This window comes from Camarhynchus parvulus, chromosome 26 (assembly GCF_901933205.1).
Source record: "Camarhynchus parvulus chromosome 26, STF_HiC, whole genome shotgun sequence".
NCBI lineage: Eukaryota > Metazoa > Chordata > Aves > Passeriformes > Thraupidae > Camarhynchus > Camarhynchus parvulus.
The window spans coordinates 5,241,922-5,267,264 of record NC_044596.1 but is presented as its reverse complement, the minus strand read 5'-3'; the positions used below and the strand labels follow the sequence as shown (position 1 = coordinate 5,267,264).

At 52.0% G+C, this 25,343-nt stretch overlaps 1 protein-coding gene across 7 annotated transcripts in view; it reads right to left on the bottom strand.

The window, feature by feature from the left end:
* Positions 1 to 25,343, bottom strand: part of ANKS1A (ankyrin repeat and sterile alpha motif domain containing 1A) — a 72,893-nt gene that overhangs the window by 9,391 nt on the left and 38,159 nt on the right. For all 7 annotated transcript variants that reach the window (XM_030965605.1, XM_030965609.1, XM_030965604.1 and 4 more), the window contains 5 exons: positions 15,291 to 15,357; positions 11,782 to 11,888; positions 1,682 to 1,780; positions 1,187 to 1,339; positions 958 to 1,065 (listed from right to left, as the gene is read on the bottom strand). In XM_030965605.1, coding sequence (XP_030821465.1) covers positions 958 to 1,065; positions 1,187 to 1,339; positions 1,682 to 1,780; positions 11,782 to 11,888; positions 15,291 to 15,357 — 534 coding nt within the window. The remainder of the gene's footprint in view (positions 1 to 957; positions 1,066 to 1,186; positions 1,340 to 1,681; positions 1,781 to 11,781; positions 11,889 to 15,290; positions 15,358 to 25,343) is intronic.

Sequence of the window (25,343 nt, the reverse complement as noted above, 5' to 3'; positions counted from 1 at the left end):
GCCTGGCACAGGGCACGGGGCAGTGGGTCTGTACTGGGCACCCTCCCAGTGCAGCACCAGTGTGAGCTCTCTCTGTTCTCACACTTGAACCCAGCTCCTAAAGAATCCCGTGTCAGCAAACATGGATCCCAGCTCACTTCAGCTGAGGCTGTTTGGGTTGGAAAGGCTTGGGAAACCAAGAGGGCAGAGCTCTGCAGCAGGGCAAGGACCAGATGTTCAGGTTGGGTAAACTCTAATCACTCCAATTCCTGCTCCAGGAAGCTGATTAGCAATCTCTGGGAGGAGGCAGCACAACATGCTACCCCATTCCTGAGCTCAGGGTCGCTCTGAGCCCAGCAGCTTCTGCCAAACTCAGCTCTCAAAAGCCAGTTTTCAGGAAGAACAGGGAATGGGATGCTTCCCTCCCAGCCAAACCCTGTAACAAGGGCCTGACATCCAAATGCTGCCACTCCTGCAGCAAAAATCAACATCCACACATCCTGTCGAGTGTTATTTGGCAGCGAGAGCAGGAGCTCTCAGCAGCCCAGGCGGGCCAGGGAGAGGGCTCTGGATCCCAAGGGTGCAATCAAACACCAAGTCCCAGCTGCAGCCCCTCTCCAGCTGGGCTGGGCCACTCCTGCCTGCTGAAAGCTCCCACATCTCAGACCACGAAACAAGGGCAAGAAAACGGGCTCAGAGCTCCCTTCTGAGCAGGGCAGAGGTGGGAGTGGCACCCTGCACCCCTTCAGTGCACACACCTGATCCCAAGGGGCAGCCTGACCTTTCCCATGGGGTCAGCATCCAGAGGGCTGGAATTATCTTGCCCCACTCACTGCAAGGTTGCCCCTGCACAAGCATTTGCTGCCTGAGTGGCTGGAGAGGATGAGGTGAGCAGCTGGATGGACACCACTGGCCATGGCAAGATTTCTCCCAGCGCTGACACACGAGCCAGGCAGGGAGCCACGAGCAGGGACTCACTCTCAGCTGTGAGAACCGTGGTGGTTTGGCTGGTGGCTCCTCGTAGGGTCTGTCTGCCAGCGAGGCAATGATCCTCTTCCGATGGCCCAGCAGGTTCACTTTCAGCACCTGCAGGGAGAGATCGGGGTCACCACGGGCACAGAGCTACTCTGAGAGACTTGGAGCAAGTGCCATCCCCAGGGAACAGGGCAGGAGCTTGCTGCCTTGGCAAGACAGGGGTGACACTCACGTTCACTATCTCAAGCTCCCAGAGGTTTTTCACAGTGTCAATAGAGCTGTAGCCACTTGAGAGGAAGGACTGGATGTAATCCTGCAGCCCCAGGGAGTCGAGCCATGCAGGAACTGATGGCTGGCTATTCCCATCACAGCCCAGCGGTTTCAACTGTGAAAGCACAAGGAAGGTGTTAAAAGCTGCAGGAGCTGGGATCCTAAGGGATATGGGGTCAAAGAAAATCAGTTTACAGGCCATCACTATCTCCACTAGCCAGTAACAAAAGCACTGTACAAAGAACGTGCTTGGGATCAAGACTGGCAGGAGGAGCAGTTCCAGCATGGAGCTACCACCATCCACACAGCCTGGAAGAGCAGTATACTCCTCCTCCTCCTCCTCCTCCTCCCCTGCTATTCCCCAGAGCCTCCCCACAGCCCTGGAGATGCAGGGTCTGGCTGTTGCTTCCCCTGTGCTCACAGCCGTGCCTGGCAGTGCCCATCCTGGTGTGCTGACCTTGGGGAGGGAGCGAGCAGCCTGGAGCAGCTTCCGGCGGTGCTGCGGGTCCCCGATCCCGATATCCCGAAGGTCCTGGTCCTCCATGACATTACAGCCCTGTGGGGACAGCAGGGAGTGACATGGGAGCAGGGGACAGCAGGAGCCACACAGCGGTGTGAATGGACATCACACCCTCCTGGCTTGACCTCCAGCACGTCCTGGCAGCAGCAGGAGGAGGAGGAGGAGGAGGAGGATAAGGAAGGCTTCCAAGGCTGGGAGCTCTGCCCCATGTACCGACCTTGGGCACACAGAGGGCTGACACGAGCAGAGCTGCAGCACACGGAGCACTGCCCTCCCCTCCCCTGCTTACAGCCACCTCCCGTGGGATTCGACACACAGAGGCTTTAAACATCCTGTAACAGCGCCCAGGCAAACCCCAGCCCCCTCCATGCCCCAGCAGGGGCTCTGAGTTCTGCTCAACCTCCCCACACTGTGCTGTTAAAACCCATTTTCAGCCCTCTTCCCCCTGCAGAGCAGAAGCACACGGACTCCATCCCCCTTTAAAAGCCTCTGCCCCAACCTGCTTCCCTGCCCTCCTACCTGGGCAGAGCTCAGCAGGACACATCTCCCACGGCTGGCAGAGCCACGCTGCTGTGTGACTGAGGGTTTCAGCTCCAGCCCAGACCCCCTCCCTGGCCCTGCCTCCCTCTGCTCCCCAGAGAGTCCCAGCAGGTGTGTGCCGACAGCGCTTCGCTGCTCCACATTTTGGTTTTATAAGAGAAACCCAATTAAGACCGGCCTCAGGGAAGGTGAGGGCAGGTGAGATTGCCAGGCACCCTCCACAAAGGGCAGCAAAGGTTTCCTGCCCCTTCCCATCCGTGCTTTTGTGGGATTTACTGAGTGCTACCTGCTTTAAATGCAGCGAGCTGCCCCAGAGCAGCCTCCTCCTGAGCCTGTCCTTGCTCCTGGCCATGCCAGCAGCTGCTCTGCTCTTCCTGCCACTTCTATGGCAGGTGTGGTGACAGCAGAGCAGCATGGCACATGGCTCTCCACCCAGGAGCTGCCCTTCCCTCGGCCACAGAGGAGTGTTCAAGGAATTAACAGCAGAGATAAGAGATGCCCAGAGATCTCTGCCCTGCAGCCCAGACTAGGCATTTAGCAAACAGCAAATGAGCAGTGGGTGGCAGGAGGCAGAGCCCTCAACACGCCCTGATGGGGCTCCTCTGCCTTCCCCTCCCTTGGCAGCTCAGATCCCACACACTTCATTCCTGGAGAGCAGAGCCTGAGCTGACAGCCACGGCACAAAGGCATTTATTTGTCTGAGAGTTGTTTAAACAACAGAAAAGTCAGGCCTAAATGGCTCTGCAGCCAATGGGGAGGGGCTCATTCTGTGTTTTCCCAAAGGCCAGTTCACAGCCTGTGCCAGTCGGGGCCATTGTGCTGGGAAGAGCCCCTGTGCACAGCAGACCACGGCCAGACCCCTCTGCCCTGTCCCCAGAGCCTGTGAGCGAGGCCAAGGGACACCAGGGGCTCACCTGATGGAGCCACATCACATGAACTGTTCTGTGCACCCCTCAAGTGCACAAAATCGGGGAGTAAGAAGAAGCAGGTTGCTGCTGAGAGCTCCAGGCTGCCCATTTGGTGCACAAGCTGCAACTCTCTTGGACTGGGAACAAATTCCCAGTGATTAACAGGAGGAGCTGCTGCTGCCAGGGCAGTGACCTCTGGCTGGTGGGCAGCAGCATCCCACCAGAAAGATGGAAACATCCCCTCCCCTTTCTTGTTCATGAATTTTAAGCCAAAGAGCCACATTTAATGTGCATTCCTGTAACAGCAGGGGATTGTGTGCTCGGCTCCGGGGAGGAGGGAAGGGATTAATGGGGATTAACTCCCCTGACAGACACCTCACCTGGCAGGATGTGTGTGAGGAATTCATCTCCCAGAGAGAGATGACTTGGAAAGGGCTTTTTGAAATGGACAAAGAGGGCCAGAGCAAGTGATGGGATTTCTCTCACAGCTTTGGAAAGCAAAATATTTCTGCCCTGTGAGGGGGAGGAACAGGGAGAGACTGAAGTGCCCACAGCATGGCACACCTCAGGTACCCGAAACCTGCAGTTCCCAATGCCTGGGCCTGCTCTGCTCCCTTGACCTGCCCATCTTGGTGCTCTGTGGCTCCATCCCCCTGCAGAGAGCCAGGGCTGAAGCTGGGGCAGTGCAGGAAGATGCTGGCAAGGGCAGAGCTCACAGCCAGCCCTGCCCTTGGTGCCACCCGGACAGCAGGAACAGTCAGCAGCCAAATGAGCTGTGACAATAGCAATGAGTAATTTTCATGTATAAAAACTAAACAAGCTTGCTGATCCTATTCACACTTTCACTCATGCTCACTTTCCAGTGTTGAGCCCTTTTTGGTGCTAATCCCTTTGGCATGGCCATGATCCCACACGAGCAGCACAGAGCTGGTGGCTCTTGCTCTCCCACAGGGCACCGGTGCCAGCCCCAAGGCAGGGCAGTGGGTGTTCTCCCACCTTTGGCATCTCAAATTAAAAGTAAATTGCTTGCTCTGTAGCAAGGATAGAAGGTAGTTAAACACTGTGAAGCCTACAGCTTTCTCCTACACTCCTTTATTTTTATGTGTCACGTTAAATTCCCTCGGTGGCAGTCTGTATTCTCTGGGTACTTAACAAGGATAGACAAAGCATAGCAGCTCTGAACAAATCATTCCAGCCCCTGGTGCAGGAGAAATGTCCTTCAAACCCATCTGGATTTCAACTCCCATGCAAAACAATAATCTGCCACTAAAAGAGAGAATTAAATACAAAGACACCAGAGATCTTTTAACCTTTGCCAGCCACACAGAGGAGCCAGACTTTAAACCTGTCTGCACTCAACACACCCTCAGGCAAGAGCCAAGGAGCAGAGCTGCTCTGCAGGGCCACGGCTCCTTTTTGGTTTGACCTAAAGGTTCCCTTTGGTGCTGGCCACAGGGCAGCAGATGCCACCTCCCAGTGCTCCTCTGAGGGCTCAGGGCAGCCCCAGCTCCCACCAGCCCTCCCCAGGTCCTGTGAGGACGGGCTCAGTGGGGAGAGCAGGGCTCCAGGATGTGCTCTGCCACCAGCCCAGTCCTCCCGGAGCCTCCAGCAGCAGCCTCAGAGATGCCAATTACAATCAAAAAGACTTTTTTTCCGATTTCATTCCTTGTGACAAGTGCTTTTTACCTTGTACGTTCCTCCTGGGTGCCCCAGCTCTGCGGGGCTGAGCAGAGCCAGGCAGGCTCAGGGCTGGCCTGGGCCAGAGATCTCCCTGTCACCCACATTTTGGGGCAGTGAGGGACACCCAACAGCTCCTGCACCCCAACATCTCACCATGTGCTCTGTCAGGAACCAGCCCCGCCTGGGCTCAGCCAGGGAAGGTGAAATGCATTACCTGGGGCAGATAAACTCTGGCTGCTCTAAGAGCTGAAGCATCAGCCCAGTCAGACACCTGGAGCTGGGGAGGCTGAGTCCCACCCTGGCTCCCAGCAGGCACAGACTGGCTGCCAGGCACTCAGAGGGCCCTTCATCCCCCAGCCTGGCCTTCAGCTTCCTCTGAGCCCCCTCTCTGGGGAAGCACCAATACCCAACCCCATGAGGGGACTCCTGAGCCCTGTCCCTGCCTTCCCCACTGCCTCAAGGGAGAGGCAGGGATCTGCCAGTGACCCCTGTCCCCACTGGGAGCCCTGTGCGATGCTGGTGCAGCCAACCTGCCTGCAGAGACACGAGTTCTTGGAAAAAGGGCTGCCTTTGGTCACACCTCACTGCCTGCACTGTAGTTAAACAGCCTGTGAGGCTCCAGGTTTCTCATTAAAGGCAGAAAAAACAGTCAGAGGTTACCTGGCAGAAGGCAGCATCCCCTCCTGCTACCGAGGTGACCCCAAAGGGACTGAGCCAAAGGCAGCGCTGCCCAAATCTGCCAGATTCCTCCTCCAGCAGGACACTCTGCAGGCACTTAAATACCCAATTTTCAGATGCTGCTTCCTCCCCAGAGCCTGGCATCCATCCATGCTCCTGCTCCAGCTAAGGAAGGGCCTGGGGCAGTGAGTGCTCCCTGCAGGACTCGTGGCTGGGCTGGCAGCACAGGGACCTGAGGGCAGCGCTGCCATGAGCACACCCTGCACGGGCAGGATGGCACCAGCATGGCACCAGCATGGGGCTGCTCCAGAAAGCAACAGATGCAAAACCCAAACACAGCGTTCCCAGACTCCAAAGGCTCCTGCAGACACCCCAAGCAGAGAGACAGATGAAGGCTCTCTGTGCATACAAAGTGCACACAGAGCTCATTTTCTTCTTCCCCTCAGTGCATTCGAGACAATTTGCATCTTGTTGAAGATTCTGCTGTCACTGCTGCTGCTCTGCTTTTGGCAGAGATGGAGACAGGTCCAGCTCACAGCTGGGCACACCCAGATCTCAGGGGGGATCTCACAGCAGGGGGATCCCATTTGATCATACAAATCTGTGTTTGTGATCTGTGGAGTTTGGTGCCTTCCCTTAAAGGCATCTGCAGTCTGGGGTACTTGAGTGGAAAGCAGGGGAAGGATCTGTTTGGCCCCAGCTCTTCACAGAGCATCAATGGGGAAAGGGGCTCATACACAAAACCCTACAATAAATCTGAGATTAGCACACAGCCACGTCATTTTTAATTTTCTTCCCCATGCAGACTGGCAGTGTGACAACGGCAACAGAGGGAATCGGTCATGGTTGTCAAGTTCAGGCAATTTTATTGAGAGGAAAAAAAAATTAACTGCAACTTTAATGGGTTTTTTTAAATGTTTATGGGGCCTGGAGCTACTAATGAATCAAACATAAGTATCCTCTAAATTGCCAGTTCTGGTCCACCCACTTTGCTCCTCAAAATCCACTTCAACCTCTCTGCTCCCCGTGGAGTCCATTCCTATTATCCAGGGAGCTTTGGCACAGCTCTGCCATTTCCCAAGATCCTCAAACTTCCTTCAACCCCAGATCCCCGCGTGCCTCTGCTCTCACCATTCTCTTGCAGAGACAACCCCAACACCCCTACCATGGTGGATAAAGCACAGTCCTTGGGAACCTCCCAAGGACCAGCCAGAACTCACTGGGGAGATGTCAAACAAAATTCATTTAATTGAATGAAGTGATTCCCACTCAGGGGTTTGGCAGAGACCCTGACCCCAGGGTCCAACTCCCCTCTTAGGGGCTCATTTAGTGCTGCACAGTCTGGAGGCACTGGCACGTGTTCCTGGGGGCTGACAGCAGTGACCAAATCCAGAAACAGCCACCCAGAGCTTCTGCCCAGCTGAGGAGAGCTCACTCCAGTTCCAGCCTGACACAGCCCAGGCATGAGCTACCCAGAGCTCACCTGAGTCTGCAGGAAAATCCCTGCACCAGCTGTGGTCAGGCCATGTTCTTGCTGTGTTTCAACAAGAGCAGATGCAGTAAAACCCCATCAGGGGTCTCTGGTGGCCCCTCACAGATCATTCCTGGGTGCAAATAGCTACTGGAATGTGTCAGAGCAGTCTTCCCCAAATGGCTACTATAAAATGACAAGTTCTATATGAAAATAGAAAAAAGCTCAGGGGCAGACACATTCCCAGAGCATGTCCAGAGCCTGGCTGCTGCCCAGGGGACCAGCAGCTGCGTGCCAAGCTGGGCCATTCCGAACTGGAGCAGGCAGAGCTGAGTGACTGAGGACACAGGAGATGCCAGTGCTGCAGCAGGACAGCTACCAGGTGAGAATGAGGATTGTGCAGATGCCAGCCCACACCCAAATCCCAGGATGTGAAGAGCAAAGGAGACCTGGCTTTGTCAGATGTGGATTGGGGCTGTCCTCAGCCCAGGAAGGCACGAGAGGCACTGAGCTCATCTCACACCCCCAGCCAAGGTGAGCTAACCTGAGCCAAGGCCTCAACTCCACATTTATCCTGGTTTTGCCTGCACACACACAGAGGAGAAGGGGAAGGAAAGGCTGTTCTGTTCGTGAACAACACCGCAGGCTAATCTAACATGGCCCTGAATTGCACTGAATCACATTAATGTCAGTACTCTAAATTATTTGCAGACACCCCATTCTTCCACCACCATCATTTTTCTACCACTTCTCCCCAATTATAAAAAAATAAATAAAATCCCCCAGAGAAGCCCAGGGCACTACACACAGAGAACAGATTTCCCTTTCTGACGCTGTCTCATTGAATCAGCATTAGCTGCTTTCCACACACTCCATGGGAATCCAGGCTTGAACAATAAAAAAAAGCCATAAAAAATGGTTTATGTTCTCTTTTACCTGCTCATTTGTGAATCAACATATCTTTGAACTGAATAAGAAGTTCAACTCCAGAACACTGGTACCACTGCCAGAGCACGCGGGGTTTGCCCTTCTCAGATGTCAGCCCAGGGGAAGCTGCGGGGCAGCAGCAAGATCCCACCCTCCAGGGGAAGGGGAAAGCTTTTGCAAGCATCTCAGATACATTTATGGGATCTGTGGGATCACAAAACACCCTGTGAGGGAACAGGTAATGGCATTTCCTTCCCACTTCTGTGGAGGAATTCCGCCATCAGTTATTGCAATTCCTTCTCGTTACAGTGGCCACGTCCTTCCACTCTCCAGACAGGCAAAGTCCAGCCTGCTGTTTCCCTGGGTTAATCTCTGCTTGCTGCAGGGACCAGGAATGCACTGGGCACCCCCAAATCAATTTCCTATGCATTTTGGACTTCCCAAAAGGGACATCTGTGGCAGATACACTGGTGAGCACAGCAGACATGATGGGGCCAAGCTCCTGGAGCAGCAGAATCCCTGTTGGTCCATATTCCTGTGACATTTTTCCTGCTTTCCCAGCTCATTGCCCGCCAAGGACAATTAAGTCCATTTATTGTGCACTTTTCTGGATGACACCTTTCACTCAGTGCAGCAGTTTTGTGATCTGACCTTTCACTCCCCTCCTCTGGTGAGGGATGAGGCAATGAGGCTCCTGGACCTCGGGGCTGCGTTCCTCCACGTGGGAGGCAGCAGTGCTGCTCCTCCTGGGTGGTGGGCTGGCCATTCCTGGTTCACTGGAGCTGTTCACATTTGGCAGGCAGCGCTGCTGAGGGTTTTATCCTACTTGCAGAGCTGCATTTTTGCTAAGTCAAGGACAGCACAGCCACTGCCAGCAGCTTTGCCGTGGTTGTGTTCACCCAGCGCACAAATAAACTTTCCCCTCTGATGAAGGAATCCCAGCGGGCTGCAGAGGAGGAGGAGGATTGGAAGCACTATCTCCACTTGAGCTGTTCCTAATCCCAGCTGCCTGCACAGGCTGCTGCCCAATTCCAGCTCCATACGAGTGTCCCAGTCTGAGTGCCCTGTGGCAGTGGTGCTGGCCATGAAGGTCACTTGGTGGCAAGGCAGAGGGTGAGGGAAAGAAGCTGCTGTCTTGGACAGTGGGGTTTGTGCTTGAGAGAGGCAGAATAACAGGGAAAGCCTCTTCCCTGCCTTGTCCACAAACAGAACGTGGCTACTCTAGGAAACTTGAAGGGAACGGAAGAATTTCTGCAGATGCAGAGATATGGCCCAATATGCAGAGGTGGGAAGAGAACTCCAGTATTTTGGAAAGCTAAGCTACCTAAATTCACCTTTTATCACCCCTTTCTTCCCTCAACCAAGACAAAAGGTTACACAATCCAAGATCTGTGTAGACTTTGGTCCTTCCCAGGAACACGTAGAGGGACAAGGCGCTCCAACGTCACGTCACATCCATGTCCCAAAAATCCTCCTGACTTGTGCCAGCAATACCCACCCCCGAGTGAAGCCAGTGCTTGATCAAGACCAACTTTGTCCCTGATGCAGAGCTGGAGTTCCCAGGAGCAGAGAGAAGGCTCCAGAGCACCCTTCCCTTCCACAGCACAGCCTGGGAGACACTCGTGGCTCCCCCTGTCACCTGCAGGAGCTGTGGGTCCCCGAGCCCCTCTCAGTTGTTGGTCAGCAGACCCCAAGAGGAGCAGGACCCTCCCTGCTGCCCACTCCAGCTGCAGCCTGTCCAGTGAGGCAGCCAGCACGTGGCTGGAGCACAGCTAATCCCCTAATCCCCAGTTCCTGGAGTTCTGAAAATAACGGAATTATTATTTTTGGAAACAACACATGTTTCTGCCTTCCTATATTAACATCTAATTAAGAAGCCAAATATATTTACAGAGCACTTTTCAAACTCCCTTTACACACAGTGTGCTCATGAATCGTTTCCCTACCTGGGGGTAAAGGCTCTTGTGACATGGGGCATAGATTAACACAGGAGCCAGCTGAAAATACCCAGGGAATCAGAAATTCCTGAAAGCAGACCTGGCTGCAGCACAGGCCACCAGAGCTCCAGCAAGCCCAGCACCCCCAGTCTGAGGGTGCTGGGGGCAAACAGAGCACTTTAAACCTTGGTTCTCCAGTGAAGAGCAGCACCAAGCACCCTGGTGCCCTCTTAGGCTGTTTTTAACCCTCCTCTTAGTTATTATCTACTACAGGCTGAGTATCTTCCTCAGTAATTAAAGGGCTCTTTTAGGACACTGCCCTGCTCTGTAGCTACACCATCTCTGCACACTGAACACTCTTCTCCTGCAGAGCTCCTGGTTTGCCCCCAAAAGGCACCTGAGGACCCCAGAGCAAAGGGACCATCCTGGCACACCAAAACACCCTGCAGCTCTCTGAGCAGGGAGCAGTGCAATGCAAAATTCTGCACAGAAAACACTTTTCATATCAAAAGACTCCAATTTCCTAGTTTGGGCTACTAAAACTTAATTAATCTCATAACCCACCTGTGATTTGCAAGGCATTACCCAGCGTTCTTTGGACCTTGAAATATTGAACACAGTGAGGCCCTAAGAGGGACTAATCCTTTCATAGAAACTGTTCAATTTCAGGAAATTAACACTCTCAGTTTGGAATATTCTCTGTCAGAGACTGGAAGGGGCAGCCAGTAAAGCAATGGTTGTGCAGAGAAGAGGACTGGGCAGCCAACACTCAGAGCTTGGTGTCCTGATCCCCTGCTCTGCCCAGCTTCAGTGCTCACAGCAGTTTTAATAATTCATGCAAAAACATCAAAAACACCACTAGAACCAAATTAACTACCTGTGCCTCACTTGTGCTCTATCTGAAGGTTTTGCTCCCTCAACATCAGAAGCTCAAGGCAAGGAACAACACAGAGGGAAAGATTCTAAATAATTCAACTTTCCTGCTGTGCTAATGTATTAGCTTGGAGTTCTCAGGGCTGGGATGAATGGATTTAAAGCCAGGGTTGGCACGGGTGCCAGGGTCAACTCCCTAGGAAAGGAGATAAGCAGCAAAATGGAAATCAGCTGGGCTTTGCACAAAATCTTTGTGAAATTATTTGACCTTTTAAATTTGAGGGGAATGAGCAAATGAGTGTCCCATCCCCTGAATCCAGCAGCAGCCAAGTGCTGCACTGGGAGCAGCCATCCAGCACTGGACAGGGGAGAAAAACATCCAGCCATGAAGAGAGCAAATCCTACCACGTACCCATTCAAAAGTATTTCTTTAAGCCATACAGGGAGAACCCCTCCTGCAGCACCAGGATTTTCCCTCTTGGCAGTTCATCCATCATTCCACACAAATTCTCGGATTTTTACACCGTGCTGCTTTAAGTTTCTAGACACTGGTTATTAAAACCCTCAACCCTGAGCATTACCATGTCGTCATCATTAGGTTTCAGAGCCAACAGTGTCAGTGCAATTAGGTACAGCTCATTAACATACTGCCTGCATGCTCTGAGCAAGTACAGTTCCAACAAGAGGTCTGCTGCCTCCTTCACAGCCCAGAGCACAGAGTGCCCAGGGCTTGCATCAAAACACCAGCGAATTTCAGTTCCCATTTCTGGAGTTAACTGCACAGTAAAGATTTAGCGGGCAGATGAAATAAAATTTTAGCAAGAAAATCAACAACACCTGAATTAAATGTGAAAACACAACATAACCCTCATCTATTCCTTCTGCCCAACCTCCTACAGCCCCCAACACCATCCCGGCGGGCGGCAGGACCCGGCTCTGCCTGGTGCCCACTCGGGGCATCGGCAAGGCGGGAAGCTTTGGCCAAGGCATCCCCCAGAGGCTGGAGTCTCTGGGGACACTCACCAGGAAGCGAACATCATCAAAGCCATTCAGGAGCAGCTTGCTCTCGTACTGCTGCAGGCCGATGGACTCCAGCCACTCCCCGACGCTCTGCTCCAGCATCCGCGAACCTGACGAGAGAGGAATCGGCAGCCGCTTGAACAGGGAGAAACCGTTCAGGCGGTAGCAGCGGCACTCTGAGGAGGACAGATGGCATTGCCACATCATAGTCATTACCATCAAGAAACTCAAAAAATTATGCCCAGAGTACAACAAATCAGCGGGCTGACAATTCCTCTTGTGTGCACAGAGCATGGACAACGAGCTCGCGCTGCCTCGGCGGGCTCCGGGTGCAAATCTCACTGCAGTTCACACTCAGAAAAGAAACTCCTCGCCCGGGCAGAGATTCAGAGGAGCTGCTGGGGCGCTGAGATCACAGGCACTGCTGTCAGGGCTCGTGAGTTCCTCGCCAGGCAAGCACATGAAGCCCAACCCCATGGGGATGCGGATCCACTCCTCGGCTCAGCGGAAGGGGGCGGGAGGAGAGCAGCAAACTTCCACCCGAGGCATTCCCAGGCAGTCGCAGGTGCGAGGGAAGGGAGCGGAGCTGTGCCAGTCCTCTCATCCACACACCTCTGGACACAGCCCCGGCTCAGCAGGGAGCACGGAGCAGCCTGAGAGGAAACAGCTTCATGCAGCCGAGCCAGCTCGGACACGGTGGATGCTCGGGAAAGCAGCAGGAGCCCAGGCAGAGCGGCTGGCCGCGGGAAGACACGCAAGACAAAGGAAGCACAGACTGCAGTAGCGGAGAGGAAGGGCTTGTGCTCTTCCTCCCCAGCAGTCCTGAGAGAGGCAAGCCATGGGCAGGGGCTTGGTCTCGCTGTTTCTGTGTTATGGGGACCCCAGGCTCATGTCTGGCAGCCCTGGCTCTGTCATTTACCAGTGATTCGATCGCTCGGCATTCCAGCACGCTGCCCGGACCTCTTGGCATTCCAGCACGCTGGCCCCAGAGAGCCCAGCCCCACCTCTGCACCGTGTGACAGCACAGCCAGGACGGTTCTCACCCAACACTGCTGGTCCTGCCAGGTGTTGGGCACGCACCTGGATTTGCCCTTCCTTCATTTTCTTCAGCCGAGCGCAGCCGCGGCACGGAGCCCCTCGCTCAGACAGGGAGCAGCTCTGCAGGAAGGAGGCATTTCGGTTCCCTGCTTCTGAGCCCACAGCAAGAGGAAAAAAGCAAATGCAAGCACACTCTCTCCTCTTCCTGCAGCAGCTCAAGTCCGAGCCATGTCCTGGCACCTCCCCCTCAGCCTCTGATAAAGAAGATTCCTCACAACACCTATGGAAGCCCTGGCAGATGAGCTCTTCCTTCCCTCATCCCTGGGATGAGTCCAGTGACTTGTTACTCTCCTCTAGTAAAGCTCAAGACCTTAAGTATGACCAAAAAAAAGTTCAGAGATCTCCTTTTCATCGGGGAATTTGCTATGCAAGACAGGCAGATTTCCAGGCTCCCCGGCACGTCTCTTTCCAGCATGGATGCAAAGAAAAGGATGATCAGGAGACCCCCGTTTGCTTCCTTTGAACCTTCAGGTCAGCTGAAGCAGTTTGGTACCTTCCAGCCATCCCTCCCCACTGTGCTGCAATGCTGCACACGCAGAGCTCGCGGTGTCACCTGCAGATCCCCGGGGTAATTCCTGCTGTCAGCTCCCGGGGTTGTTCCTGTGCCGGTATTCGGGAGCGCCGGCCGGTCCTTCCAGCGCAGATCACAAAAGGCTTCTGCCTCCCTGCCCTGAGCCAGCCCATGCCCCGGGGCAGCAGCTCAGCCCGGACTGTGTGCCAGGAGCTCCCTCTCGCCAGGTCTCCATCCTCCCCTCCATCCTTTATCCTTTTCCCCGCGGTCCCTGCGCTCCGCCGGCTGCGGCGGCGGCTTTGTCTGAGCCGCGAGCCCCTCGCTGTCCCTCCCTTCTCCTCATCCTCTCCCCCCTCCCAGTGCTCCCACCCGCCGGGAGGGAGGCAGCGGCTCCGGAACTCTCCAGTGGAAATCACTGACTCCTCAATATTTACTCGATGATGGACACCATGGCTTGGGGGTTTTAAAAAATGATGTCACAGGTTTGCTCCGAAAGATCCAAGTGATTTGTGGCTGGCTCAGAATTAATTTATCAAGAGAGAGGTGAGGAAGTGCTTGCTGCCTACCACAGCATTCCTGGGAGCTGTCGGGGTATTGGCAGAGGGAATGAAACCACAGCAGCTCCTTTTCCTGAGCTCCTGAATTTAATTTTTAAAATTATTTACTCTATTCAGCCTTGCATGCATCTGTAAATACATTTCTGCTTTCAAAAGGGAAACCTACAGTGATACCAAGGGCAAGTTTTCTGTTAGCAAAACCCTTTCAAGTCATGACAAAAAGAAGAGAGGAAAGTATTTAGAGGGAGGGAATGGAGGGGTTTCCTTTAAAAACAGAACAGACACCTAAAACATCCCAGGCTGAAAACTAAGATGCCCCAAATACACCTGATATGTGTGTGTTACAAGGATGACACAAGAACAGAAGAACTTGTGCCCCCTGGCAAGATCTTGATCACAACTTCTGACTGAAACAAACTCCTATTTCTCAGCTTCATCCTTCCCCCTATGCTCCGCATTCTGGAATCCTGCCTTTGCTCTGCAGGAGCCCTAGCTCTGCCTCTCTCCTCCATGTCAGACCTTTCCCTGCTGCTATTGATCCATCACAGCCTGAACTGGTGTGGGAAGGGCTGTCAGAGAAGGGAGCAAACCCACACAGCTTCAACTCCTCTGCAATGCCATCTGATCCTGGAATGCAGAGCCTGAATCAGGCTGAACTCCCACTGGGAACAGTGGGTTCCTCCTCACCTAAGCAAAAACCTGAGTGACAAATGGATATGAGGTGAGCTCTGTCACAGCCCGCGCGAGCTGTGTGTGCAGATCTGTATTAGCATCTCATCAGGAGGAGCTGCTGCCCATCCAGAGTCAGGGCTGCTCTGCTGCAACAGGCTGGAGGTGAAGGATTTAAAAGGACAGAATCCCCTGTGGTGGCAGCTCTCCAGCCAGTCTGAGTTCTGCTTTTACTCACAACTCAAAGGCAGAGAAGGGAATTCACATTTTAAGGGTTGTCCAAGAGCCTTTTTCAGTGGGTACCTGCAGGTGCATCTAGAAATGCCCAGTCCCTGAGGCACCTGGCAGATCAGCCACACGCAAAGGGCATGGACACCATGGCACCCACACTGGCACCACCACCCAGCCCTGCTCAGCACAGCTGCTGCCCTCAGGGAAAGAAAATCCTGCAGCTGCATTCTGTAAAATTAAAGGAATATTCCCAAAAAGTGTATAATTAAACATGGTGGCAGCAGCATTGAGCATCATGTGGGAACCCAGGTCTGCTCCTCCTGGGCCAGAGCATTCCTCCCCCTCCCAGAGCCAAAGCAGGTTAAAGACATCCACACACAGGAGCCAGCACCTTGGCTGTGTGCAGAGCACAGCCAGGACAGACAGACACATGCTGGGTACACTACCTGAGATCCTGTGCTGCTCCTGGGAAAAGTCAATGCCTTCGCCGATGGAACTCATGATCTTTTCAATCTGGAAAGTAAAAAAAACAGCATGTGTTACATTATTAATAAAGCTTCAGGAAAAGGTAAAAGCAGCTCAGGATTTCACCTCCCACGTGATAGCTGAAGAAATGCAGGAAAGGATGTTAAGGTATCTCTGAAGCAGAAGAGGTACCCTGAACACCCTGCCTGGGCAGTCTTTGCTGGGATGGATGGATCAGAAGGGAAATGGAGAGGTTGAGGCTCTGCAGAGCCTTCCTTTCCACAACTTGCCAGTGCCTGGAAATAAAAAGCTTCAACAAAAGCATCCCCCAGCAGAGCCTGGGGGTGAGGAGGGAGCCCCAAACTCCTCCCTCACCCTGCAGGAGCACACAGCCCCCTACACCAGCAGTGAAACTGCAGCAATGCTCGCACCCCCTCCTTCCCAGCAAGCAGACTGGGAGCTCAGCTTTCCCACACTCTGGTTTGTTGGGCATTTTTGTTTTGGCTTGATTTATTTTTGAAATCCCCGCATTTCCCAATGCTGTGCATGGAGCAGGTGCTTCCAAAGGGTTTGAATACAGATTGTGTGGGATAACAGCATCACGGGGCAAATGCCTGAAGGACCCAGGAGAGGGAGCAGGAGACAGCTCCATCAGCTCCAGACAAACCTCAGGCAGTGAGGAAGAAAAGGTTCAAACTCTGCTGCAATGGGTCTGAGTCCTCTTAAGAGCTGCATAGAAATGGCTGCATTTGCCACACACACAAAAGAATAAATTAATGCAGGTTGAAATTCCCAGTGAACTTTTAGGAGACTTCCTGAAATGAGAAGAGAAACCTTTCAAGCAATTCTTGAGCAGAATTTGTAAACTGAGGCTTCCAATGCAGTGGTGCAGAGGGAGAATGACAATTCCCAGGTTAGTTTGTAAGAGGAAAGGCTTGACAAATGCAGCTCAGCTGGTCAGTTCAGACCCTTCAATACTCAGCACTGAATTCCACTATTGCCCAAACAGAAACACATTTGAGAGGCTCAGGGCTGGTTGCCTACCCCAGTATTCAGTCTATAACTGAACAGAAAATAAAATAAAAAACGGAAAAAAAAAGCCTCCAGTAAGATTCCCAAAAGGAAATCTCCCAAGCAAACACCCCTGCGAGGCACTTCTGAGTGGCTGCTGCTGAATGCAAAGTGACTGGCCACAGAGTGGGGGAATAAACCTCAACTCTTACTCAACTTTTTTCTCCTGGTCATTTAAGGACATACTTGGGGAAGGAGTCCAAGTTGCCCTGGATTTCACCCCTGGCTGCCTCTGCCCTGGCTCCCAGTGTGATGCTGTGTTTGGTGCAGCTGCACGACTCCCCACTGCTGTGAGCAGCTCCTGGGGATGCTGCAAGAGGCTGGATCTGCCTGCCATGCACCCTCAGGGGCAGCTTGGAGCTGAGCTCCACCAGAGAGGGGTTTTGGTGAAACCAAAAGAGCTCTTACAAGGCTCCTGCCAAGGCAGATCTCCAGGAAGCCTCTCCTCCTGCAGGGAGCACAGGCACTGCACTTGGCAGGGTTAAATCTCACCAGGGACCAGGCAGTGCTGTGAGCTGTGACAGCTTTTAAGGATGTAGGTCCTCTGCCCCTGGAAAACCATGAGGATGAGCTCCTCTATTGGGCTGAAATACAATTAACACCCATTTACTGGGAGATCTGAAAATCAGCCTGGGAAAACAATCAGAAACTCCAGTAGTTTAAGACATTTAACTTTGCAGATTGGTGTCCATCAGTTCCAGGACAAGGTACATCTCCGAGCTGGAGCTGCTCTTGTACCTTGTCTGGGAATTTCTAGCTGGATTCAAATTGCAAATTAACTCTGAGGCCAAGTTCCTTTGTTTCCATCATGCTGCTCTCTCCTAATCTGAGAGAGACTTGATGCTGTCCAGGCTCAGCCCCCAGCACTGCCAGCTCTGCAGTCCCAACCCTGCCTTGAGGACTTGCAGGTGCCTCTGGAGCACTGAAACACCCACGACCTTTTCCTCAAAAGCAGGGAATTGCCTTGTGCTATATAAAACTGAATGGAAATGAAACAATCACGTGGCAGAGGATTTACCTTTCCCAGTCCTCCTTTGCCAAGTGCTGGTCACAGTCAGGCACAGTCCCAGCTATTACCATTACTGCAGAGGGAAATCCTGCCCTGCCCTCGGCTCTCCATGAGAAGCAAACACCTCAAACAGACTCACACACCACTTCAAACACGGGTTTATGGCTGACCAGCTTGATTTAACTGTTAGGAGGCTGTAAAGAGAAGTACGAGGGGAAGGACAAACCTAGAGAGGGAACCACTGCTCTAGGGCATCCCCATCCTCTGTAGCCTTTCCTCAGCTGCACTCCAGCATGGACACGGGGCTGAAGATACCTTGAAAATAGCCTAGACTACAGTTTTTTAGGCTGTCCTTTCCCACTGGTTAATTATTAAAATACAAAAATACCATGTTTAAAAATAGCGCTGCAGCTCAGACTAAGTTGTAGCCTGAACACTCAGTTCTGATTTGTTTTGGCTTAACCTGGATTTTTCCAGTGAAGTGCCTATCTCTGGTTGTGCTGTGGGGTTGATCTGGGGTGGGGATTTTACGGTTTATTTGTTTTACAGCAGCAGAAATAAAACCATAAAACGCTTCCACCCTCTAAATTAATACAACCATATCTGTTATCCCTGATGCAGAGGGGCAGTGGCTCCACGTGGGACAGACAGGGAGCCCTCAAACCCCACCAGGAAAGGAGAAACTCCTACACAGCTGAAGTACTCTGGGAGAAGGAAAGGCTGCAAGGGGAGCAGAGTGTCCCTCACTAACCCCACAGCAGGAATGTGCCTGGACGAGCTGTGGAGCAGTTACCAGGACTGGAGCTCTTGGATTTAGTTTCAGATTTGCCTACATTTGGTGAGAGACATAAACGCCCCAAAAAAAGGAGCTGGGTGTGGCTGAGAGTCCAGCCAGGGCTGAGGCGAGCTCTTCCAGGCAGGCAGGGAACATAGCAACTGGCCAGTGCCTCCAAAACAGAGCCTGACCCAAAACAAACCATCCTGAGCACAGTTCTGCTAGCAGAGGAAGAGGCATTTGTTTGCAGAAGGCCAGCGAGGCCAAGCCAGCCTCATGGCACACCAAGGTCTGTCCTGCTGCAGGACAGGAGGGGAGTCCTGCACAGTAATTCCCCACCTCACAGTGCTCATGGCAGCAGCAGCCAATGGCTCCTTACACGGGCAGGATGTCTCCTCTTCTCTGATCCCAGCCTGCAGGAGCAGCAGGGACACAGGGGTGGACAGGTCCCACAGCTGTGCAGAGGGCAGTGACCCCCCTGTCCCCAAGGGCACACAGTGCCCTGCAGACGCTCTGCTCCACAGGCAGCCCCATTCCACACCCTGCCCTGATGCATGCCATGGTGTCCATTCGGATCTCTCCAGCTTTTCTTCCCCAGCCACTGCTGAAGTTTGAAGCCAATGAATCCATTGAGACTGAGGGCCATTAAAGCAGCCCCAGTGCTTTTGTCCCCAGAATAAAGAGCTTCACACAACACAGGCCATCTGCCCACACACAGGGTAGGAGCCTCATTTGGGCAGCACCAGACTGACCAGCACTCTGTCAGGGTGACACTCACCCACTTTTGGAGGCGCCTTGATGCTCCTGGAGCTTTCTGAAAGGGGCTTGATAAAACCTCACCTTACACTCCCCACCAATGCAAATGCACAAGTTTGTTCTCAGTCTCTGCACGCAGCATCAGAGACTGCCAAGGACACAGCAAGGTCACCCTGAGAGAACTAAAATCACAGAATCCTCAAACATTTTGGGTTAGAAGGGACTTTAAAGCTCATCCAGTCCCACTCACTGCCATGGGCAGGGACACCTTCCACTATCCCAGGGTGCTCCAAGCCCTGTCCAGTCTGGCCTTGGACACCTCCAGGGATGGGGCAGCCACAGCTGCTCTGGGCACTCTGTGCAAGGGCCTCTCTACCTTGTGTGGGTCAATGTCTTCTGTTTCCTCTGTGGCCCCTTCCCAAACTGGCAGCTTAAAAATCACCAGTGATTCCTGAGCACCAGAAGAGGACCTGCAGTGCACCTGCACAGGCCTCAGACTCTGGGCAGTGAAGTTACTCAAATAAAGGTCTGTAATTAAATAAAACCACACAGAACCAAGCACACACTATCTGCCATATGGAGGGCATTAGTGCACTATAATGACACCCTGCAGCAGGAGTATAATTAAGAATATAGCAGGATTCCCATTATAAATCCTTATTACTGAGGGTTCATAACCTACTGTACAAACCTGCCTGGGGCTCAGGCTCAGCACACAAGAGCAGCTCCAGCAGCAGTCTCAAAAGCTACTTACAAAGTTGGGTGGAAAGGTTATCAGTCTTTTAAATTTCTGCAATTCCAGGAGAGAGTCAGGAGTTAAGACTTCATTATTTCCAAGCTTTAACAGCTGGGGGATGGGGCAGATTTGGTTTCAAATTATAATAAAAAAAGAACCCCCAAACAAGCTGCTTCTGTGGTTTCAAACCCCTCTGAGCACAACAAACCCCCAGTGATGATGTGAGCACCCCCATCACAGCCCAGCAGGTCAGCTCCAAACTCCAGGGGAGAACTATGGGCACGTGAGATTCACAGATGATGCTGGGGCAGCACAGAATCACTGACATTTCCATTCTGCACCAACACCACAGCAAACCTCACATCACTGAACCCCTGAAGGAGGAAGGGAGGCTGCTCAGACTTAGCTGGGATATATCCTGGAGCAGAAGAACAGCAGGATTGCAGCATCCACCAGCATGTCTGAAAGGGATGGAGCAAGAGTGGGATCTGAGATGATACCTGCTGACTCCTTAACACAGGTACAGATCTGCAAAATTTGGATTTGGGCCATGAATCTCATTTCTAGGTTGGTGACAGCCCATAAACCACTTCTGGTTCAGTTTATGATCCTTCAGCTTCTGCTCTCCCATTGCCATCCCATGGAGCACACGGCTCATATTTCACTGCTCAATATATTCAATGTCTCCAAAAGACACCAGCCTGTATGAACTCAGCATAACAAACACCAGAGGCCTGGAAAACATAATGCTCCATTTACTAATTCAAAGCTAAACTGCACCAGGCAGTTGCTCACGGCACATTTGAGCACTGGTACCCAGAGCTGCTGTGCTCCATCCTCCTCCAGCAGCCTTCCACAGCACAGAGACTTGCTGAATTTATTTCAAATCATTCTGCAACTGTTCACCAGTGATAAAGGCAAACACATTTTCTGGCTTAATATGGTCTCTGAGAAATTCATTTGGATGGGGACCAGGGCCTGTTGCTTCATGCCACTCTCCAGCCTCTGTTTTTGTACAAATCCCAAAGTTACAAATCCAAACACGTACCAAAAGGAACTCATGGTATAAACTTGAATTTCACAACAGTGTGTGATGCATCTGCAGTATCACAGCCCTCGAAATATCAACGTTGTTTTGACAAACAGTAAAATCCAACACTGACATGATAAAGAGAATGGCCAAACGTAGCAACACATCTGCCCACAGCAGGGGAGATTTTTACAGTATTGTTTCCTGCAAATACCTACCATTTTGCTTTCAAATGCTACCTTTTTTAACTGCAGTCATATATATAAGCTTTTAGATATCCAAAACCAGGTCGCTGGTTTCATTGGCCTCTGCTTTAAGTGGCAAACTGAACTCAATTTCTAGGTACTGATCTTTGATAGCTTATTTAACTGGACAAAGGCTACTCTGAGTCACAATAAAAAAGGCAAACCCCCCAGAAAGGCTTGAATCAATTCACTGTCCTTCCTGCATCCTAACACAAACCCCAAAGCAACATAAGGCTCTCAAGCAAGGCTGGCTGTGGCCTGTGGGACAGAGCAGTGAAGCTGCTCCAGGCTGGAGAGGGAGATTTAAAGACATTTTTTAAAATAAAAGCTTCAGAAGTGCTGGAAGATGGGACATAAAGCGGAAGAGAACATAATGAAGGACTGGATTTAGTAAGGACACTGCGGCCGGACATTTCTGTTCCTGAAAAACAAAAATGTCCCCAAAATGCCAGTGATCACAAGGCTGTTACATAACCCAAACATCCCATCATTCTCACAAGAATCAAAAGCTCCTGATTCACAAATATTGAGTTCACACACTTGAGAAGCTCCCAGAAACACACACAGAGGTGGATGGAGGTGGCAGATATCACCCCTGTGGTGTCCAACCCTGGCTGCTGGAACAAAGCATGCCTGGTCTTTACATTGGCCTTTCAGCACACAGGTTTTCCTGTCAAACCAGTAAATTGTCTTACACTGGCTTGGATTGGCTTAGTTCCACATTGGCTCAGGATTCCAGCAGGCTGGGACTTTGCAGCACATTTAAAAATGGTGGAAACACAAAAGATTTCACTTCAAAAAGTTCATCAGGCTGGAGGAAATCTCACCACTGAGGGCAAAGAGATGAGATTGGACATGGGGGATGATGTAAGAATTCCTGACCTTAGCACAGGAAAACCAGGAGGAAGCATTGGGATCTGGAGACAATAGAATAATCAGCCCAATAATTAAGCTGATTAAGAGCCTGCTGGCCATGCTTGTTTAGCAGAATCAAAACCAAAAATACTGACCCCACTGCTGCTTCTGCCCTAGACAAAAGTGAACTACAGCTATTTCAGGCAAAAGGGAAACTGCAATGTGAGCTGAGGGCAGGGGACACCCAGGGACAATTGAAGCCACCCTGCCTGGTCCCACCAGCCAAACCCAGGGCAAGCTGAGATTTGAACACCTGAACCAAGAGAATAAATGGAACATTTTGGGAGGCAGAGCTTTTATACACCATGCAATTTCACCAGGCACAAAAGCAGCAGCTCTTCCTGAGTAACAAGGGGAATATTTGCATTTTCTTTCAAGGGTGCTGGCTGGCAGCTCTGAATTTCAACTCCTGGGTGTTTTAAGGCAGTGGCAGGTTTTGCATCAAAAGCTTTCCAGAAAGTTTGACATTTCAATGCAAATGTTGTTAATCCTCCACAGTGAGCCTGTAATTAAGACACTGATTCCACAGGGTACTGCAGCACCCAACAGTCCAGACAAGGTTTGAAGGCAGCCACAATCTCCATCAAGCTCCTTCCCATCTCCAAGCCTGAGGTGGATGTACCACAGATGTGCCATCTGCTCCTGGCATCCATCCTTAGGGGACATCAACAGCCCCACAACGGGGCAGGAACTGGTGAAACACCACATCCATGGTTACTGCAGATGCAAAGCATTCCTTTCACAGGAGACACGGAGCACCACTGCAGTTAGTCATGAGAGATGAATGTCCAGTGCCATAATTAGCTACAGAATATTCATTAGCTCTTCAACTAATTCACTTAGGAGGAAAAAAAAAACGGTGGACTGTGTACCTCCTTTTTTCTAAAAAACCTAAAGTTATGTGCATGTTTTATTCAGTTCCCTAAATTTTTTTGAAGGATGTTTAATCTCTTCCTAGGAGCACTTAGGTCAGAACACAGAACTACAACCTCATTTTGTGAGATGGGTACCAGAACCTCCAAAATTGAAATTCAGCATTGGAACAGATGACTTGACAGCAGGCAGCTGGAAGTGGAGGATGTCAGGGGATTTTAAGGGATGTCAGGAGCCAGGTCTGAGGCTAATTCCCAGCAGCCTTCCTTGTTCTTTGCCCTGATCATTTAACAGATCGTTTTTCTCACCAGCACCTAAGGGGCAGAAGAGCAGCCCCAGGCCTTGACTGCAGAATCCCTGCTCAGAGCCTAGAGCATGAACCAGGCTGAAGGGCAGGTCTGGAGCTGCCCTACAGAGCAGGAAGGCAGAGCAGGAGCAGCTTAATCTGCCCTGAAAAGGGGGCTGGGGGCCAGAGCCCCCCTCCCTCAGAGATGCAAATCCAGGTTGTTCTGTACCAAACCCCCTGAGAGCTGCTGCTGCCCCACTCATCCCTGTCTGCTCAATACTCATGAGCCAATGATGAAAACCAAATCCATCACTTCAGCCCACAGACAGGTTTGGAAGGATTCAAACATTTATGCTGACTGAGAGTCGCATCCCCTCACAGGCCTCCTTGCACCCACCCTGCTTCCCACCAGAGCAGGACTGAGCATTTTCACTCCTCACCCCCCTGGGCAATACCTGGATGCTGGATGTGGGAGTTTTCTGCCCTGCTCACACAGAAGTCCCACCTGGCAGCAGCTGCAGAGGGTCGGGAGCAGATGTGACATGGGCTGAATGGGCTCCTGGACAGCACAGAGCACAAAGCAACACTCTGGGCCAGCTCCTTGGCACAGGGGAGCTGCAACTGGGAACAGGGATGAGCTTTGCCAAGTGAATAATTCCTTCCCCATCCCACCCTTTTGGCAAAGCCAGCACCACCTTCCACTTCCAACAAAGGGCATTGGCAGCGCTCGGCCAGGGCAAGGACGTGACCCTTTGCTCACAAGCAGCAGATTTTCTGTCCCCAGTCAGCCTCCACAGGCCAGAGCAGGGTCAGCTCAGGCTCTGCTGCAGATCTCATGTGTCCAGGGACAGCACAGATCCCTCCCCAAGCCCCTGTGCCCTGCACAGACACACCTACAGCTGGCCAGGCCAGCAGGCAGAGTCCTCAGCTGGGAGAGCTGCACAGGGATCACTTCCCTCCTCAGTCACCTGCATAAAGGCCATTAAAATTAACAGAATAATATAAATCTGCCATTGCTTCCCCTCAGCACAGACGGAAAGCCAAACCATTGCTAACAGGGATGGCTCAACAAGGTTTATATTGCCCTGGTAAGTGCAGAGGCTGCAAGTTGCATCCAGTTCTGAGCAGCTGCATTATCCCATCCAGGGAACGAATCTAACACACAACCACAGAATTACATTTATGTTTAAATCTCACTGATGCCATTATGACCAGCCAGACTTTTTTAAAAAAGAGATCTGCCCCACTTCAGACAGATGTGAATTTTTCACATTCTTTCTGTGATTTCCTCACCTAAACATGAGAGGAAGGAAAAGCAGATTCCTCTCCTGGGGCTTGTCCGGCTGCCTCAGGGGAAACGAGGGATTTGTTTACAGGCAGGAGGAAGCAGCTCTGAGGGTTCATCTGAGCAGAGGAAGCAGAGGCAGTGCAGGCAGCTCAGCACTTGACCTCTGCTACCAATGCACTCGTGCCAAAGGCTTCTGCCCTTTCAGTGTCTGCTGCAAACAGCTCAAATAAAAGCACAGGGAATTATCCAGCCCTTCCAAAGAACCTTCTGCTGCAGAACCTTTCCCTAAGCCATGGTACAACTGACCTGGGCAATTAACAGTGAAGCCTCTCCAGCCCAAGCAGCTGCAGAGGAAAATATCTATTTGGCAACCCTGAGACCCAGCAGGGAGTGAGGGGGAGGGAGAGAACGGACTGAGGGATGGGTTCTCACGTTGCTTTTAGCATCTCTAAATACCTCCCTCTTCCCCAGATGATAATTTTCTCTCTGAGTTAGGGCTGGAGAGGCAGCTGAGCATCAGCCAGTGCAGGGGCACAACCCTCCCCCGGGCTTCCACGCCCGGCACACGCGGCTCCACACCCCCAGCACCACGCCAGGGCTTTCAGTTCCTTTTCAGAGTACAAAGAGTGGTTCATCCGAGCTTATCTCTTCTGCAGCCCCACTTCTCCCAGCACAGAATCATCCCCAAAGAATGTTTCAGTAATGCTGCGGTGCTGAATTTCAGAGGGACACTTAATCTTGCCCCAGTGGCTCTCCAGGGCCAACTTTCTGAGCATGAAATATTTAACTGTCCGTGGGCGTCCGATATGATAATAAAGTGACTGCTAACCAGCCACTGAAATGAGCGTGTGAGGAGGAGAGCAGGAGCTATCAAACACACAAACCAGCCTAATTGCTGTCTTCCTTCCATCCCCATGAACCCCTGGGCACTGCTCACACTCCCCAGCAGCAGGGACCCAGCAACACAACACTTCCAAGACATTGGGACAATCAGCAGAGAAGAACTGGAAGGAGGAAATCAGGAGAAAGGTTGGTGAAGGGCATTGTTAT